General features: G+C 46.6%; 1 protein-coding gene across 1 annotated transcript in view; it reads left to right on the forward strand.

Annotated features, from left to right (window-relative positions):
- The window catches only part of FAM13A (family with sequence similarity 13 member A), a 306,151-nt gene that overhangs the window by 262,051 nt on the left and 24,373 nt on the right, over positions 1 to 19,727 (forward strand). The window contains 6 exon segments of the mRNA XM_021100748.1: positions 3,448 to 3,595; positions 14,565 to 14,778; positions 15,285 to 15,423; positions 16,435 to 16,516; positions 17,672 to 17,892; positions 18,449 to 18,532. Of these exon segments, the coding sequence (XP_020956407.1) occupies positions 3,448 to 3,595; positions 14,565 to 14,778; positions 15,285 to 15,423; positions 16,435 to 16,516; positions 17,672 to 17,892; positions 18,449 to 18,532 (888 nt within the window).

Genomic DNA, 19,727 nt, shown 5'->3' on the forward strand with positions numbered 1-19,727 from the left:
AAATTGCAGGCTGTGGCCTCTACCTCCCTCCTTCTCCTTACCCTGCTCTGTTTTTCTCCACACTCCAGATTACTCCCTGGCTGTTTTTTCTGTATTAATTGTCCTCTTCCATAAAGCTTCTAAGTACAAAGGCTTTATTTGGTCCACGAAAGTTTCTCCCCTGTCTAAAATGCTGTCTAGCCCAAAGTAGGTCCTCAAAAGTTATTTCTTAAATGTGTAAGTAAATTTCATATTTGTATCTCTCTAGCACCTGCCCTATAATAGACAGCTCTATTATATGTATATAATATATGCTATATATTATCAGCGTTGAATAAGCTAATAAAATTTTGACCTCATTCTCTGTTCGAATAATAGAATCTTACAAAAGACTGTCCATCCCAACATCCTGCCCCCCGGGGGGGTAATCTCTCCTGCTGCTACATTCCTTACTCCCAGACCTTATTTGAACACTGGGAAGAGCAGCTCGACAATCACAAGGCGGTCCACTGTTGCACGGCACCAAAATCGAGGGTTCAGAGCTTCCCTGAGCACACTGAGTCCCTTCCACTCTAAGGTCAGCCCGCTTAGTGCGGGAGCTTGCATGTCTGGCAGAGAGCCCAGGACGGAGTGGGCGCCCCCAACCGTCTTGTCAAAGAAATGAATCAATCCGTGTATTTTGGAGAAAACAATTAAGGAAAATCTAATTGTCTTACTTCGAAGTCGGTGCTCATTCAGATGTGGCAGTCATAAAGAGTACACATTTTAAAGCAGCTGGTGTGTATGTGGAATTCCAGGATTTTACACATGTGGTGTCAAGCACTGCAGGACTCTCCAGCGTCGTGAGGGAACCCAGGTACCACGGGGAGCAGAGCCAGCGATTAGGGCGAGGAAGGATGCGGGCTGCCTGGGAACCCGGCTCTTAGGTCTGCGGGTCTTCCCAGCGGCGCGCATCTCCCCGAGGAAGGCATCAGTCTGGAAAATACCCATTCGTCCACGCTTAGTTGTTTTAAATCCTTCCGTGGCTTTCCGTTATCTGCCACATGGCAAAACCCGAACCTGGCCCAGCCTGCAAGGCCGGTGTCAGCCCAGCATCTGCTCAGCTGATGGCCTCTTCATCCGCGCTGAGGGCCCCCCCCCCTCCGGGGCTGCTGCTCTGCTGTGGTCCAGGTGGTTCGCCTCTGCGCGCCTCTGCACATGCGCCTCCTCCTCTTCTGTGCGATGGGAGCCCCTCCCTGATGCTCTGACCCCACAGGGCCCCAAATCACCAATGCACCTGTCGATCCGTGATGGGAACACGAGAGACTGTCCTCTAATGTTTTCATCATAACTCTAAGTAAGGCTCTGCCACACCCTGTATGACTTGCAGTTATATGTGCCTCCTCGCCAGCTTCTTCAGCTTTTTGAGGTACCGCGGTATTTTACTTGTCTTCCCGTGGTTCCTACTAGAAATAAAAAGAAGGTTTGCTTCCATTTGTGCATCTCTTCTGCTTCAGGCACCATGCTAGGGGCCTTTCATACCTTCTCTCAGATCTTCAAAGGAACCTTGCAAGACTGGTATTACTGATGCCATTTTATAGATTAGGAATTGGAGGCTCAGGAGGGAAACAGCTCAGCCGGGGCACAGACCTAGTAAATGTCAGTCGTACTTCAAACCCCGGTCTGCCCGGAAGGAAAATTCACTCTGCACCCTGCACAGCACCCGTGGCTTGATAGATGTTCCTCATGAAGAAACATGCAATCGTATTTCTTATACTCTTCCCTTTTTTATGCCTCTAAGTGTGACAAGTAGTAGAAATACTTACTGAGAAAACGATTATTTGCTGTATGAGGTTCTAACACACACACACACACACACACACACATAGATTGGTGACTAATTGACTCTGTAACTTAAAAAACTGAGCGCCAGATTTGGTCAGTCATTCAACCCCGGTCCTCTTAGGATTCAGCCCAGGGAACAAATGATTTTTGTGGCATAATTGTTTAATGTGGGGGTTTTTTCTTCCCCCCCTGCAATAGATGAGCAGAATTTTTTAAGTGTCTTAAACCCTAGGTTAACTTGGTGTTTCCATCTGACATTAGTAGCTTGTCATGAACTGATGGATGATATTTCATTTTATCCCAAATGTGAAGAAAATGCTTCGTCTCATGGAAATATAGTAGTAAAAGCTCTGTCTATTCCCCTGGTGATATCAAAGTAGGTTGAATAGCTATTAAAAGTAGCCGGGAGACTTAGTAGTGCTTTATTTTAAGTAGAAGAGCATTTCTCATACCTTAATGGAATCATTGATGATTTCCAGATGTTTGGGGCTTTTTTATTTAATGGTGATAGATTTGCCTACATCAATTTCCAGATTTTCGCAAGGAACATCTTTCATACAGATCTGTGCCACTTGAGAAGTATATTTGTGAGTCAACACTTTTGTTTATAATTTTATGAGAGAGGAGAGTATGACAATGGTTGGTTTTATCTGATGCAAAAAAAAAAAGGTAAAAAAAGACTTCATTTTTTTTAACATAAAATTACTCGGTTAAAATAGCAGCCTTTATGGGAGAGTGTCCCCATTCCCCAGACATCCTAGTCTGGTGTGGGTGCCACCAATACACAAAACCAAGGGTAGCTGAGTGCTTAATATTCAGAGTAGATGAATGGTAAGAAAACAGGTGACAGTTGCATATTTGTAAGATATAAATTGTGCATCGCTGACTTGCCAGCTCTTGGCTTTTTACTTAAAAAAGTCGTGCTCCCTGTGTGATTCTGGCCCATTTCCAGAGTCTGTATTCCTCACTGCTGGCTGCTAGCTGCCACACCAAACCCCTGTGCCGTTTGAATTTGCGCAACAATGCTTTCATACCCAGGGCTCCTCCATAAATAGTCTCTTCTCCCCACACTCGGGCGAAAACAACCACAGGAAATCTGGGAATGTGCAGCTCGCCCCACATAATTGATCTAAAGCTGCAGGGCCAGCAGGAGAGCACACGTGTACACAGCCTCTGCTCCTGGCCGTGCAGGACTGTTTACCTAAGGGCCAGAGAAGTCTGCGGGCAGAAGACACCATGTTGCTTCTCCAGCCTTGGCAACAGCAGTAGCTGGGGTTGGGTTGCTGTTTACAGTCCGGAGAGCCATGCTCCTTTAAGGAAACACGAACTCCTTTTCCCTCCTTCCTGGCCCCAGTCAGTAATCAGCCAGACCGTCAGCTGCCAGCAGTTATCAGGAAGAACAGCCTTCAGAAATCATCTTGTCTTTCTCCCAGAAGAAAAGTTAAAGGAGCGCAGGTGGACAGTTGCACGCAGGTGGCCAGCTAGCATCCCGGGGGGGGCATCAAGCTATGATTTTGGCTTCCGTGCTGCGGACATCAGCAGCTGCGGCTTGGGAGGGTTCATCCAGCAGGAGTGAAATTGCTGCAGACGTTTGGGGGTCTTGGTGAGCAGTGGAGATTGGGGGACATTGTGCTGTTATTGCAGAGCCCCGCGATGAAGATCCAGGAGCATCCCAGCCTGCCTGACGCCAAGCTGCCGCGGACTCCAGATGCCGACGACCCGCAGGAGAGCTTTGTCTCCGGAGTGCCTGAGCTGGACCTGACTGCCTTGTGTGATGAGAAGAGCTGGGAAGGTAGGGTCGCCTGGTATTTGGATGATTGCATGTCGGAAAAGCGTATGTAAATTAGCAGAAAGGAGCATGTAACCGCGTGGATAGATGGGTGAGAGCGAGAGCTATGTGTGCAGAAGTGACTGCGTTTCTAAGTGACCGAAAATCCTTCCCCGATATAGGAATGTGTCATGCTAAGTGCTGCCAAGAGTAATTGCCATCTAAGAAAGAAAATGTGCTTGCTCTTTATTATAGTGTCACCTTGCAGTCCTTTTTTTTTTTTTTTCCCTTTTTGACTCGCGGGGGTGCTGATGTGTGAGTGCATTTTCCCTCAAGGGGTACCAGGCTGAGCAATAAGGACCTGCTATGTAACCGATCTCCCCTCACCGCCCCCCCCACCCCGCTACATGCCAACCACCTACCTCTTTCATTAAATCTCATTGCCATTTTTCAAGAAGAATATTTTGATTTGGTTTGCTTCTGTGTTTGTTTTCATGGACAGATTTTTTTTTTTTTTAAATCCAGGTTAGCAAAAATAAGGAATTCGCTTGTCAAAGAGGACACTGGATAAAAGTGCCTCCCCTTGAAAGCCCATGATACAGTGCTTTAGATTGGTTCGTCTAGAGCATTTTGCCAAAACCTTAGCAATTTACTTCTGTGGAAGAAGAGGGTATCCTTGTGTTGTCCAAACTGTATATCAGGGAGGAGCTTGCAGTAGTCAAGCTGCTATTATTCCATTATCGATGTGTCTGCCTCCAAACATATATCCCTGTATAGCCAAAATAAATGTCCATCTGCTTCTAGACAGTGTGTGTGTGTGTGTGACTCCAGAGACGAAAAAATTGTGTTCCTGAGTGCAGAAATGCAGCCTGATTTAACACAATGACTTAGCAGAGAATCACAGCTATTTTTTTAAAAAATCAATCTTTTTCAAAAGCGCTGGTTTCCTTGTCTTCTGCCCCTCCCCCTTTTTGAGCCAAAAAGTATGCATTATATTAACGATCTCAGATGAGAGACCAAAAGATGATCGCCAAAGACCACCAGGTGAAAAACAGGAGCCCCGTTAAGCTCCTTGCCCCCAGGCAGGGCTCAGTGAGGCGAAAACAAAACTGTTTTTTATTCTAATTCTCCCTCTTTGCAATCTAAGAAACACGTTCTGGTGCTTTTCACATAATTAAGCAGCGGATCTGAGATTTGGTCCAATCTGCCCAGCTCACAATGTATCCATTGAGAAAAAAATGCAGGGTTTTTTGTTTTGTTTTAAACTGATAACATTCCTGGGCAGTTTGTGTGTTGTTCTTTTTTGCATAGTTGGAAATAATTAGGTGTGCTTTTAATTCATATATTAAAAACAACCTTCACCCTCCCGCCCCCCCCCCAAAAAAAAGTCCCATGGTAGCCACTGTCACCCAAATTAAAGCAGTAGCCAAAACAAATGATGTATTTGGGTTTCTGTAATATGGTCTCTTCATATCATTAACATACAGCTCAAGATAAAAACTGGAGTTTTTGGTCAGAATTCGAATTAGCCACGGAATCTTTTTTTTTTTTTTTTTTTTTTTTTTTTTTTTTTTTTTTTTTTTTTTTTTTTTGTCTTTTTGCTATTTCTTTGGGCCGCTCCCGCGGCATATGGAGGTTCCCAGGCTAGGGGTCCAATCGGAGCTGTAGCCACTGGCCTACGCCAGAGCCACAGCAACGCGGGATCCGAGCCGCGTCTGCAACCTACACTACAGCTCACGGCAACGCCGGATCGTTAACCCACTGAGCAAGGGCAGGGACCGAACCCGCAACCTCATGGTTCCTAGTCGGATTCGTTAACCACTGCTCCACGACGGGAACTCCAGCCACGGAATCTTAATGATTGACTCAGGAAAGGGACAGGTGTACCCTCCTGAAGCAGACTCAGGTGTTGGATTGTTTTTGTCTTGGTTAATCATAAATTAACCAAGAGTCTCTCTTCCAGCACACCTAAAGCAACAAATTCTCTCCATAGCAGTTGAACGCTAAGTTAGAGTTTTCTTAAAACTGTTTCACTGCTTAATATAAAGAGCTTTCTGCCAGATAGAAAATAATAATATGAAGGAACCAACATTTTGCTTTGAATTGGGAAACTAGATGAAATTTTAAAAGCTTATGGGGAGAGAAAATACATTTTAATAGCATTGGAATGTGAATTGTGTTATCCAAGGTAATTTACAAAATGACTTGCTTTAACTTCTTTTTTCTTTGCCAATAACTGAATCTGTCGTTGAACTTGCATATCTCAAAAATCTACACAGATTCATTTCAAGAAACTTGGATCATTTGGTCCCTGCTTTCAGTATATTTGTTTATGTTTATTTTTTTATTCAGTGTATGTTTATTTACTGAATGTCCAAGTGATGGTATAGCGGTTCCATAGCTGTAAGTATAGTCAAAATAAAGAAGTTGTTGTATAAAGGGTATTTAAGAGGAAAGCAATAAGGCCAGTCACTAAACTATCACCTTATTCTGCAGCTTCAGTTAGGAACAAAGTGGTGGCTTTTCCAATAAGGAATAAACTTGGCGCTAATCGAAACTGTCAATGTGAAGCTAATATGCCGCAAAATATTGAAAGCAGAAGGAGCAGCTCCCCGAACCGGATGAGCCAGTATCCATCTATATCTCTCTCACTGGTCTCCAGACCACCATGGCCTGCAGCCCCCTTTTTGGTTTGCTTGTTTGTTCCGCATCCCTGAGCCGTAATTTGTGCTCTCTCATCCGTGTAGAGTCATAGACGGTCAGGTGAGATGGTACCTAATGAGCAGGCTGCTGGTACCTGCCTTGCGGGTGTGTGCTCCCGTATGGAAATGATGCCCTCTGGCCCCTGGGGCATTTGGTATCAGGGAAGCAAAAAGAGAAATAAAGCTGATAAAGACAGCATAGGTTACACAGAGTGGAATCTTCTCAGCATGAACATAGGCTCAGAGTCTAAATAATCCATGCTTCTTGGTCTTTTGTCCTCTACGTGCGGCTGTGTCTTGGGGCCCATTGCGTGATCTGTCCACGTGACAGTGACCCCACCGTCATCATCCTATCATTACTATTATTACAGTTAATTATTAGGGTCTCCATGCTCCAAAATGAAATGAATGCGCAAAGCAAATGAACTAGTGTTAGTTACTAAAGCCTTTGAAAGTTGCAAAGTTAGAAGGTTCCTAATCAGCCAGTTCATGTTGATTGGGGGCTCCCGTTTGTGGAAGTACTGAGATATAAACATCCAATTACTCTGTGCGTTTAGTCCCAGTGAAATTAAGTTTTAAAGCACATTTTTGAAAGGACATAAACCACTTCAGATACCTTATTCATCACTTGCTGCTTATTGAAAATACCTTTGGTTAAGAAAGTCTCTGTAAGGCATTCCCATCCTGGCACAGTGGAGACAAATTCAACGAGGAACCATGAAGTTGCAGGTTCAATCTCTGGTCTTGCTCAGTGGGGTGAAGGATCTGGCATTGCCGTGAGCCATGGTGTAGGTTGCAGATGCAGCTTGGATCCTGCGTTGTTGTGGCTGTGGTATAGACCGGCAGGCACAGTTCTGCTTTAACCCCTACTTAGCCTGGGAACCTCCATATGCCGCGGGTGTGGCAAAAAAAAAAAAAAAAAAAAAAAAAAAAAAAAAAAAAAAAAACTTTAAAAAAATGGTAGAGAACGTCTTAAAAATCCTCCAATTAAATGGTCCCACTGTACAGCTAGGAAAGCTGAGGCCCAAAGAGGCAAAATGGTGATTCAAGATCACAGTGTCTCTTGACTTCCACCTGGATGCCTCTTTCTACGCAACGCCCAGTAAGTATCATCGCCGGCAGTGGACCGTGATGGTTAAGAGGCAGACACATCCTGAGTTCCAGCTGTGGCTCTACCACTTAACCAGCTTTGTGGACACACTAGCCAGCGTGTCTCACTTTGGGCCTCAACTTCCCCATCTTTATTAGTGTTATTATTATTATTATTTGCTTGTTAGGGCCACAGGTGCAGCATCCGGAGGTTCCCAGGCTAGGAGTCAAATCGGAGCTACAGCTGCCAGCCTACACCGCAGCCACAGCAACTTGGGATCCAAGCCATGTCTGTGACCTACACCACCGCTTACAGCAACTCCAGATCCTTAACCCACTGAAGGAGGCCAGCGATCAAACCCACGTCCTCCTGGATTCTAGTCGGTGGGGTTCGTTTCTGTTGAGCCACAACAGCAAGTCCTGCTTCCGCATCTTTAAGTAGGTAACACAGTACGTAGTAGTGAACAGTAGCTCTGGCGTGTCTTCTTAGGGAGTGTGTTGCAAGGACTAAGTGAGCGGACCTATGCAGAGTGCTCAGCACAGCCACACGATGGCTACTGTGTGTGTGTGTTGGTTGCTTGTATCTTTCATTAATGTTTCCAAGTATAGTTTCAGGGCAAAAGCACAGCCCGAATTTGCCTTTTTTGAAACCCGAGGTCAGTCCTCCCTCGTGAGCATAGATGCCTCTTTGAACACATCAGAAAATTCGGTAGCTGTGTGGTCCTCAACAGGTCTACCAAGGACTCACCATCTCATACCAGGCTCCTTTCCCCCGACTCTGGATCAAGGAAACGGTGCATTTGAAGAGGCCCAGCGGGGCCTTTCTCGGGGACTTGTGCTAGCTTGCCTGAGATGCAGGAGGGGTGGGAGGCTGTCACGTAGGAAAGCGAATTAGGAGTGGACGAGGCCCCCCACGCTCCCATGTGTGGCTGCCTGGATCGAAGTCGACATGGGCAGCTGTCATTGGTCACGTCAGGGGCTGTCATCAGTCACCGCCTCAGCCCTCCCCACTCCACGTGTTTATTGATGACTCAGTGGAGCACTGAGAGCCTGCTTGTAAATTGGCAAATCGAGGCAAAGCAGATGTTTGAAATTGAAGGATGAAGCTTGGGTTGCTAAAGCTGGCTCCTAAGTTTCCTTCTAACTCTAATAGTTGGCGAGACTACTGGAATAATTTAGCAGGACAGCCATTGTCCTAAGGTTAAATTTTGGAACACTTTTATGAAAAGCTCGCCCCAGGAGAGCCACCCCTTCCCCCCATGGGGCTTCCCTGTTTCTGTATCTGGGACATGCAGGTATCTTCATTGCTACCAAGTAGCCTCCTTAGAAGACAATGCGACATCCTGCTCAGTAGTAATGACTCTAAGTAACCTAGACATAGTTGGAAGTAAGATGGAGAAAACGTCCACTCCCTTAATTCTGTGCAGGTTTCTTAGAAATTCATCATCTCAGTAGCTGGTTTTCTTTTGTGCAGTAAATGCATCCAGCCAGCTAAGCAGCGAAGAGCTGCAGCCCCACAGTCACACCAGCGTTGGTCAGGGCTGTGTTCCCTCTCCCCACAGTGCGTCTCCTTTATTTCCACGTGTGCTGTCTGAACTACACCTCCCCCAGGACCTATTCTTCTTCACGACTCAGGTAGCAAGCATACAGCTTTTATCTCTGTTATTTCTGACCAGCTGTGATGTCAGCTAACCTGGGCGGATTAATTTTTAATAGCTGTGCCATACTTATGTCCGGAGTTCTTTGTGACAGAACACCTAGCTAAAATCAAAACCACCATGCCCAAGGAATCCTGGTCCAGATAGGAGAATGTTTTAAGTGGTCCTTGGAAACAAACATCCGAGCTGAAGCCTCGGATCTTTTTCTCTTTTCCCTTTGAATAATTGCCTTGCAACACCCCTGTCTGTTTCATTGCTCCAGAATTACTGGTTAAAATATAGCGTATTTCCCAAGCCAGCAATGAAGAATCGTCAGTGAACACATCCTCAGCCTGGCTTTCTAGGCAGGTGGTGCCTAGGAAACCTATCATGGACCACACTGCTGTTCTTGGTTCAATTTTTTAAATTACACTTGTCAATTTCTGCGGTGCCGTAACGTGACCCAGTTATACACATATATAAATATATGCCTTCTTTGTCTCACATTATCCTCCATAATGTCCCATCACAAGTGATTAGGTATCGTTCCCTGTGCTCTACAGCAGGAGGCCTTGGTTCATTCCTGTTACTCTGTTTGCCAGGTATCAAAATATGAGATCGGTAGCCTTGTATTTGTAGATAATTTAAAACTAAAACAGAGGAACCGTTGGCCTTAAAATTCTTTAGCTATGTTGAACTATGTATTACGTGTAACCTTTCGAATAGGAGCCGTGAATAAGACTGTAAAGATTAAAAGGAAGGAGAGAGAACTCATGGAAGCCTTTCGTGTTACGTGGATGAGAAACTTCACTTCTGTTCTGCCTGCAGCTGATGATGAAACATGTCTTTTTATTTGTTAAGGGTGAAATTCTTAATGCTCTTATATTTCTCTCTCTCTCTCTCTCTCTCTCTCTCTCTTTTTTTTTTTTTTTTTTTTGTCTTTTTAGGGCCGCACCCGCGGCATATGGAGATTCCCAGGCTAGGAGTGGAATCATAGCTGCTGCCACCATCCACAGCCACAGCCACGCCAGATCTGAGCCATGTCTGCAACCTACACCACAGCTCACAGCCACGCCAGATCCTTAACCCACTGAGTGGGGCCAGGGATTGAACCCGCAACCTCATGGTTCCTAGTTGGATTCGTTTCCACTGTGCCACAACGGGCACTCCAAACCTGTGTTCTAATGGATACTAATCTGATTTATTTCCGCCGAGCCACCACAAGAACTCCCTTTCTCATTTCTAAATAAGTGAATTTCCTAGCGATTCTCATACTAAGCGAAGTAAGGCCGACAGAGAAAGACAAATATCATATGATACCACTTACATGTGGAATCTGAAGAATGATACAGATGAACTTATTTACAAAACCATAGTAGACTCATGGACATAGAAAACAAATTTATGGTTCCCAGAGGGGAAAGGAGGAGGAATAAATTAGGAGTTTGGGATTAGCAGATATACACTATTCCATATAAAATAAACTACTGCATAGTATGTGGAATTATATTCAATATCTTATGATAGCCTAAATGGAAAAGAATATAATGTGTGTGTGTGTGTGTGTGTGTGTGTGTGTATAACTGAGTCATTTTGCTGTACACCTGAAACTAGGACAGCATTGTAAGTCAACTACACTTCAATAAGAAATAAATAATTACTATTATTCAATAATAAATAAATAATCCTACAGGAGTTCCCTCCATGCTGCAATGAGATCGGCGGCATTTCTGGAGCACTGGGACACAGGTTTGATCCTCAGCCCCGCACAGTGGGTTAAGGATCCAGTGTTGTCTCATCTGTGGCTGGGATCTGGCGTTGGAGTTCCCTGGCCCAGGAACTCCGTATGCCGCAGGGAGGCTAAAAAGAAAAAAAAAAAAAATCATACAATAAAAATAAAAAATAAGTGAATTCAAGAAACAGTGTCACCCATAAGCTAGAATTTCTTCAGCCATGTATTTCATATGTACCCCTGGTGACACTAGGAAAATGACATATTTGGTCTCCTTGTCAGTTAATGGAACCACAAGTGCCAGCTGTGTTAACCAGAGGGCAATCCGAGGGAAGGCCCCATGTTGGTCACGAAGCAGCGAATGAGCACAGTTCAGTTCCAGGATGAGTATTTCCTAGTTAATTCAGGATCACTGCTTTTTTTCACTGGAGACATGTTTGGTTAATGGTCCCAAACACATGCTGTTTTTGCAGAAATTTTTGGTGCACAGAGACCACATAGTAAAAAAAACTTAAAGCAGAGACTAGTTGTAATATTTTTTAAGAGCTGTTCTGCTAGATTCAGGCAGATGAAAGGGCTTGGGGATCTAAAGTAACACCTTTTCAAACTAAGCTTTGATGAGCAGAAATGTCAAACTAGCCAGCACATGCACATGCCAATGTCCACATCAGACTGTTTTGCCAGTGCCCTCTGCCCCCACCAACCACTGTGCCCTTCCCCCAGGGTGCTTGGCTCCTCTGCCCCTCTGTGCCGAGTGCCCAGTGCTTTGCTGGTTGAGCCATCTTAACCCCTTGCGTGTCCAGGCTCCATTGATTGTAGTCCTCAGAAAATCCCGGCTGTCTCATGAAACATCATGGACTAGAAGATGCCATCTGGTCTGTTGGATAGTTCCATTTTCTGCAACTTAACACTTCATTTTTATTCCTTTGCTAGGGATGGCTTTCTGCTCACCCTCTCCTTCCCTCCTCCCCCTTCACCTCTCAATCCATTTTCCCTGTGTCCCGTTGGCACTTCTGAACTGCTCGCAGCCAAGCCCTGCCACTTAGCAGGGGCCAGCCCACAGCATCCGTACAAATGATGCAACAGCTCCTGTTCATCTCCTGCTCTAGCCATGTCTGCCCACCAGCACATTCTCTGCCACTTTTGAGACTCGATAGGCCAGGCTCTGTCTTTAGCACTGCTTTCATTTTTCAAAGTTTTTATATTATTATCTGTGTTCCCAGAAAACGTCGTTGTCGTTCCATTTTGAGAACCGATGGACCTCCTTCCACAGGAGGTTAAATTTTTTTTTTTTATTAATGTGCTTCACGTTCCTACTACACTGTGGGGGTCTATAAGAATTTCGAGACAGCCATCCTTGTTGTTGAAGCACCTGGCACATTCTAAATTGAAGCCCTGCCCTGGAGGAGAGGAGACTGAGTTTCTAGATCCAACTCTGGTCATTGATGAGGGGTTTGCTCTTGACGTCTTTGTGTTTCAGTTTCCTTATCTGTGATCTGTTGGATTGAATCCGTGGTTCTCAAACCTAACTGCCTTTAGGATCACTGTGGAAGCTTTTAAAAGTGTGTGTGTGGGTGTGTGTGTCTGTGTGTGTGTGTGTGTGTGGGTGTGTGTGTCTGTGTGTGTGTGTGTGTTACAGATTTGGACCTTCCCCTCAAAACTCTGTCTATCGGGGTGTCGTGAGTACCTGTAAGTTAGGAGTTTTTTTACTTTTCCCTCTGTGACTCTAATATGCAGCCAGGGTTGAAAAATCTCTAGATTAGATGATGTGTGAAGTTTCAGCCGTGCTAATTTAATGTTCTATGATTACAATCTGATCTCTTTTAAATAAAATACTGAGTAAGTACTTGTTGCAGATAAGTTTGTAGATTTTATAAGTACTCTGAGATCATTCCATGATTCAAACTGTAGGATTCCCAGAAGTTAAGATTATGGCAAAATTCCAGCCTTGTGTCAATCAGCATATCCACAAATGTATTTATCTTTTTTTTTCTTTTTTGTCCTTTTGTCTTTTCTAGGGCCACACCCATGGCATATGGAGGTTCCCAGGCTAGGGGTCCAAACGGAGCTGTAGCCACCAACCTACGCCGGAACCACAGCAATGCAGGATCTGAGCCACGTCTGTGACCTACACCACAGCTCATGGCAATGCCGGATCCTTAACCCACTGAGCAAGGGCAGGGACCGAACCCGCAACCTCATGGTTCCTAGTCAGATTCGTTAACCACTGCACCACAATGGGAACTCCCACAAATGTATTTAAAGCATGACCTTTTTTAACGAAGAGAGTATTACAAATTAAATACCCTCCATCATCAGAGATCTATCTTTAATGTATGTTAGCTAGGACTTTTTAGAGAAAAGGAATACATTGAGGTGGGCCTCGCAGTGAAAAGAAATAAATATCACCTGTTTCCTTCCCCAAATGAAAATTCAAGATGTGATGCCAAGTCTGGTTTTTTTCCTAAAGGTTACCTAAGACAGTTCATTCTGGGAGTTCCTGCTGTGGTGCCGTGGGTTAATGATCTGCCCTGTCCCTGTGGAGGTTCAATTCCAGGCCTGGTGCGGTGGGTTAATAAGGATCCAGTGTTGCTGCAGCTGTGGTGGTAGGTCACAGCTCCAGCTCAGATTCAGTCCCTCGCCTGGGAACGTCCGTGCCCCAGGTATGGCCCAAATGGGAAAAACTGAAAAACAAAGTCGATACTGATTTGTCCTTTGTAAGGCATTTTCTTCTTTTCTTTTCTTACTCACGGGTGTATGTATCTTACTTTCACTGTAGCCTTGAGTAGCTTCTGAAGTTTCAGGTAACATTTGAAATGTGCTAAATCCCAACACACTAAGCAGAAGCACACAAAACAGCTTTTACGGAATGACCTTAGCAGAGGGCACAGATGCCTAAACAAACAGGCTCTCCCAAGACTAACGTGATTCCTTCGCCTGATAATTGACTCGTTTCAGTGAAGGCTGTCCAGCCAGGATGCCCAACCCCTCCCTCCCTGCTCCCTGAGGCCCTTGGGTGGAGGAGCTCTCGTCAGCAATCTGCAGTGGGCCATTGCAAGCACACGCTGTGGCTCTTCCTCGGGGCAGCGCTAGCACATCCTGTTTTGAAAGCAAGTGAGGATGGAAATACAGGGTCGATGATGCTCTCGGGAGATTTGCTGATTCGACTCAGGGCGGAGCGTCCCAGGGCTGAACCTTCAACCTGTACCGCAAAGCCAACCCAATGCCTCCTTAATTCAGTGCCTCCTAATGCACTCAGAAAACCTGGGAAATGCATGTGCTTTTTTTTTTTTTTTTTTTTGCTTTTTTCAGAGTCTCAAAGGCGGCTCATGGAAGTTATTACCAGGCTTGGGGTCAAATCGGAGCTGCAACTGCAGGCCTACCCCGCAGCCATAGCAACACGAGATCTGAGCCTCGTCTGCAGCCTACACCACAATTCACAGCAACACCGGACCCTTAACCCACTGAGCAAGGCCAGGGATCAAAGCTGCATCCTCATGGATGCTCGTCAGGTTCGTTTCCGCGGAGCCACAGCAGGAAGTCCTTGAGTGTGCTCTAAAGACCAATTTTGGAGTTCCCATTGTGGCTCCGTGGGTTCGAAACCCAACAGAGTGTCTGTGAGGATGCAGGTTAGATCCCTGGCCTCGCCCAGTGGGTTAAGGATCCTACCTTGCCGCAAGCTGTGGCATTGGTCACAGATGCGGCTTGGATCCCTCATTGCTGTGGCTGTGGCTGTGGCATAGGCCTGCAGGTGCAGCCATAAAAAGAAAAAACAGCAAACAAAAAAAACAAATAAAGACCAGCGTTGCCCTCTTCCCCTTGTTATTTTCCAGAGCCCATCCCCGCCTTCTCCTCGTGGCCGCCGGAGAGCGTGGAAGCTGACGAAGCACGCCTGTCCCCGCAGGCTGGGCGCCTGATCCGGCAGCTCCTGGACGAGGACAGCGACCCCCTGCTCTCTCCCCGCTTCTACGCCTATGGGCAGAGCAGGCAGTACCTGGACGACACGGAAGTGCCCCCTTCTCCCCCCAATGCCCATTCTTTCATGAGGTGTGTTCTCCTACCTCGCTGATGCGCAAATGCATCCGCTCTGTCACATTAGAAAGGAGTCCTGCGGGTGGCCCGTCATTTTTCAAGTTCAGTTGCAAGTAGCTGGAGGAACCTATTTGAACGTCTCCCTCCTGGCACACAGGCTCTGTGGTTAACTTTTCTCTTGATCTGTGGCCCACCCACAGCATCGAATACTGAATTTCCATAAGCACCTCCTTCCCAGAGCTCTCTCGAATGTAACTGTAAGGTCCCCTGTGCACCTTTCAGTCCTGGCTTTGCCAAGTGTAAAGGGACCTAGAGGAGATTGGGTCTCATAGGATGGACCTACAGAGGTCAAGGTCACAAAATGAATTAGCCGGCAGCTTTCTCTTATTCGAGCGGACGGATGGCATATGGATGCCCCCCCCCAACCGCCATCCGCATCCCTCATCCCCAGAGCCCCTCCCAGCAGGTGCCAGCGGCTCTAGGGAAGCTGAGCCCCCTGACCCGCACTGTGCCCCTTGCAGGCGCCGCAGCTCCTCTCTGGGTTCCTACGATGATGAGCAAGAGGAGCTGACGCCTGCCCAGCTCACACGAAGGATTCAGAGCCTTAAAAAGAAGATCCGGAAGTTCGAAGACAGATTCGAAGAAGAGAGAAAGTACAGAGTAAGTGTCACCTCCCTGGGCTGTCTGTCCCTGCCAGCCCCTGACATGACGAGTCAGTGCATCAGCCCCTCGGAGAAGCGTTAACAGTGAGGGCGAGCTCCAGGAACTCTCTAAACAAAAAGGCAATTTCTAGAATTATTTAAAAAAAAAAAAAGAAATGAGTTCCACTGTGGCTCCGCAGGTTACAAACCCGACTAGTATCCATGAGGATACGAGTTCGATTCCTGGCCTCGCTCAGTGGGCGAAGGCCCTGGCATTGCCATAAGCTGTGGCGTAGGTCTCAGATGCGGCTCAGATCCCGCCTTGCTGTGGCTGTGGCGTAGGCCAGCAGCTGCAACTCCGATTCAACCCCATATGCCACAGGTGTGGTCATACAAAGCAAACAAACAAACAAAAGCCAAAAAGGCAATAAAAACAGGGTGATAAACTCCAAACATTATGTATCAGCATTTTCCTTACACAGTTGCATCCTTACGGATGAATCGAATGCTTTCTTCCATGTTTTGTCCGTTGAGCAGGGATGGGAAAAATCATTAAGTGAAGTCTTTTGTTTGACTAAAACCTAATCCAGGATCATCTTCTAGAATATTCTGCCAGTACCAACCACATTCTTCTCTCAGCCCTGTCCTTAGTATTTCCCACAGGGTGGCAAAAAGGCATCTGTGGTGGGCATGGTATAAAGTGTCATATACTCCTCTGCTGTCTATCCTGTTAGCGTGACAGCTTGAGCCCTGCAGATGATGGGAAAGAGGCCATGGGCCTCATAGAAGTCCAGGGTTATAAAAATCCAGCATTTTGCCTCTGAGGAATTCTTTGAAAGCATCAAAAACTAACCCGATATAAAGAAGAATAATGAAACTACACCTGTGAGGTTGCTCCGATTAATCATGGCTCATTTATTTTTCCCGTGGAACTCAACTTTTCCTTCCTGTTTAAAACAAACGGATCATCCAGCTCTTCTTTCGTCCTGCCCTAATTCCAAAACATTTACTCTAGACGTTTCTTTCTCAGCCTTCCCACAGCGACAAAGCAGCCAATCCAGAGGTTCTGAAGTGGACAAATGATCTTGCCAAATTCCGGAAGCAACTTAAAGGTCGGTAAAGCTCTAGACCTACTATGGCACGGGCTCCAGAGAGCAAGCCAGGTGCAGAAGCCGTGCTCTCACGGCAGGCTGAGGGCCACTGCTAGAATATTCCGGGAAAGACAAGTTCCTGGAAGCTGCTCCCTGGGGCTCTGAGTATTCAGGGCGCAGTCTCTTCACATCTTCCCACAGCCTCAGTCACAGGGAAACCCAACCAGCTAAGATGCCAATTCTGCAGCATTTTTGTTTGTTTGTTTCCCTCAATCACTGCTCTAAGGATGGTGATTTCAGCTTGACATGGATTAAGTACCAGTTTAATCCAAAGCTTTATTTGCTATGGAGTTAGGAGAAAACATGCAGACACAGAGATGAATACGAAAAGGATTTGGCCCCTGTCCTTCAAAGAGCTTGCTGTCCTTCAGGAAATAGAGTTTGGTCAACAACTGAATAGAATACAAGGAGAAAATAATTCCAAAGTGAGGTCTGTAAGTCAGACAGAAAAAGTTAGCCAACACTTGGGCGCTGGATCTGCAAATACCTATAGACACTAAGGGAGTCAGTAGAGAAAGACATCCACCTTGTTCTGAGAGCAGCAAACAGGTTGGTGTGGCTAAAGTATGGATGTTAAAGAAATACCACTTTCTGGAGTTCCCATCATGGCTCAGTGGTTAACGAACCCGACTGGGATCCATGAGGATGTGGGTTCGATCCCTGGCCTCGCTCAGTGGGTTAAGGATCCCGTGTTGCCATGAGCTGTGGTGTAGGTCATAGATGCGGCTGAGATCTGGCATTGCTGTGGCTGTGGTACAGGCCAGTGGCTACAGCTCTGATTCGACCCCTAGCCTGGGAACCTCCATGTGCTGCAGGTGCAGCCCTAACATGGAAAAAAAAAAAAAAAAAAAGAAAGAAAGAAAGAAAGAAAAAAAGAAAATGTCACTTTCTCAGTTTTAGGGTTAGGAAAACATGCCTGATAATTCTGGAAGCCATTATCATTTTCTTGGCTTTTACATAATAACCCAGGGATTTCAACTAATATTATAATTAGATACTTTCGGGGGTAGGGGGAAATATGGGGCTAAGCTGTTGCTAAAGCCACAGGAAAACAATCTGGGTTTAGAGGACATCCGTCCCCTCCCCACTTCTCCACCCCCAACTCTTTTCAACTAGAGTCAAAGTTGAAGATCTCGGAAGAGGACCTCGCCCCCAGGATGCGGCAGCGAAGCCACACGCTCCCCAAGAGTTTCGGGTCCCAGCTTGAGAAAGAAGAAGAGAAGAAGCAAGAGCTGGTAGATAAAGCCATAAAGCCGAGCGTCGAGGCCACACTGGAGTCCATCCAGAGGAAGCTCCAGGAGAAGCGGGCAGAAACCAGCCGCCCAGAGGACATTAAGGTGCGATTCTGCAAAGGGCCCCCAAGCTGAGCGCTGATCCTCAGCCACTGCAGTCAGGGCAGGTTCTCAGGACACACGCCCCAGGGTCCCAGCGAAGGGTGATGGAGAGAAGCCTTTTTAAACCTCCCACGCCCTCCCCTTCCACCCTCCGTCCAGATGGAAAGCAGAAACCTCTGCTGTCCCAATTGCAAAGTGGACTCCTTTGGGTTAGCAGATGGTTCGTGACTCTCTGAGCTTAGATGATGAGAGTGGAGCCTCTGGGAAGGTGCGTCCCATAACCGTGGTCCTTGCCTTACCTCCATACGCAGCGAGCCTCTGCCGCTGCCTGGGCGATCCGGGCACCAGGAGGTGGAGAGTCTGCTGTGCTGTGTCTCTAGCAAGAGGTCGGGAACAGCTGACTCCTCCAGGGAGGTCCAGGAAGAGCTAGAGAGAGCTGTTGTATCAGCAGTCTTTGCACCCTGACTTGGGGACATTGGTTTAACTAAATAAAGAAGTTGAGCTGTTCACAGCTGTCTCCCCCGCCCCATCTCATTTCTCTGTCCTTGTGTGTATACAGGATATGACCAAAGACCAGATTGCTAATGAGAAAGTGGCCCTGCAGAAAGCGCTCTTATATTATGAAAGCATTCATGGACGGCCGGTATGTGAATACGCTGGATTTTCTCTTGGGGTAAATGATCTGGCTTTAGGAATGACTCTTGCGCATTCAGGATTTTGCAGATGAGGTCCCCTGATGTTTAGATTACGATGTATTTTCACCAGAACTTAGCTTTCCGAGGGCTAAACCTGGGATAAGCCTTCCACCCTCTGGTAGGTGCTGAGTTGAATTACGTTCCAAAGAAAAATTGTTGTCCCCAGGGTCCTGCTTCAAGGGGGAGATGGTTGTGCCCAGAGCCCTAGAGAGGGGAGACAGGCTTGTCCCTCAGGCCGCCCCTGCCTAAGCTGCCCCTGGCTCTGGGCGTTCTTACCCATGACATAAAGGCGCTAAGCTGGAATGCTCTGCCCTAAAACTGAGCTTCTCCGCAGTGCAGTGCGCAACCAGTGTTAGTCCCTAGGGACGTTCCAGCTGCCGTCCAGAACCAAGAGTGTGAGAAATCCCAAGTGTGGCCGTGGAAGCATTTGAGGCGATTTGTTCTTCAGCAAAGCGTGTTTATTGAACGCTTTTTGTCAGTCCTGGGGGAGACAGTAGCACAACAGGCCTAGCTCTGTTCCTTCGGGAACTTGTAATCAAATCTCCTTTCACTGACTCTTAGTAAACTTCTGTAAAGAATGTTGTCAGGAGGAGTTCCCGTCGTGGCGCAGTGGTTAACGAATCTGACTAGGAACCATGAGGTTGCGGGTTCGGTCCCTGCCCTTGCTCAGTGGGTTAATGATCCAGCGTTGCCCTGAGCTGTGGTGTAGGTTGCAGACGTGGCTCGGATCCTGCGTTGCTGTGGCTCTGGCGTAGGCCGGTGGCTACAGCTCCAATTCAACCCCTAGCCTGGGAACCTCCATATGCCACGGGAGCAGCCCAAGAAATAGCAACAACACAAGAAATAGCAACAACAACAACAACAACAAAAAAGACAAAAGACAAAAAAAGAATGTTGTCAGGAACCCAACAACACAAGTTCCTTTTTTTTTTTTTTTTTTTGGCTTTTTGGCTTTTTGGATCCGCACTTACAGTATTATGAAGGTTCCCAGGCTAGACGTTGAATCAGAGCTATAGCCACCAGCCTACCTCACATCCACCACAACACAGGATCCGAGCCACATCTGCGACCTACACCACAGCTCGTGGCAACGCTGGTTCCTTAACCCACTGAGCGAGGCCAGGGATGGAACCCGCATCCCCA

This window comes from Sus scrofa, chromosome 8, assembly GCF_000003025.6.
Source record: "Sus scrofa isolate TJ Tabasco breed Duroc chromosome 8, Sscrofa11.1, whole genome shotgun sequence".
Taxonomy (NCBI): Eukaryota; Metazoa; Chordata; class Mammalia; order Artiodactyla; family Suidae; genus Sus; species Sus scrofa.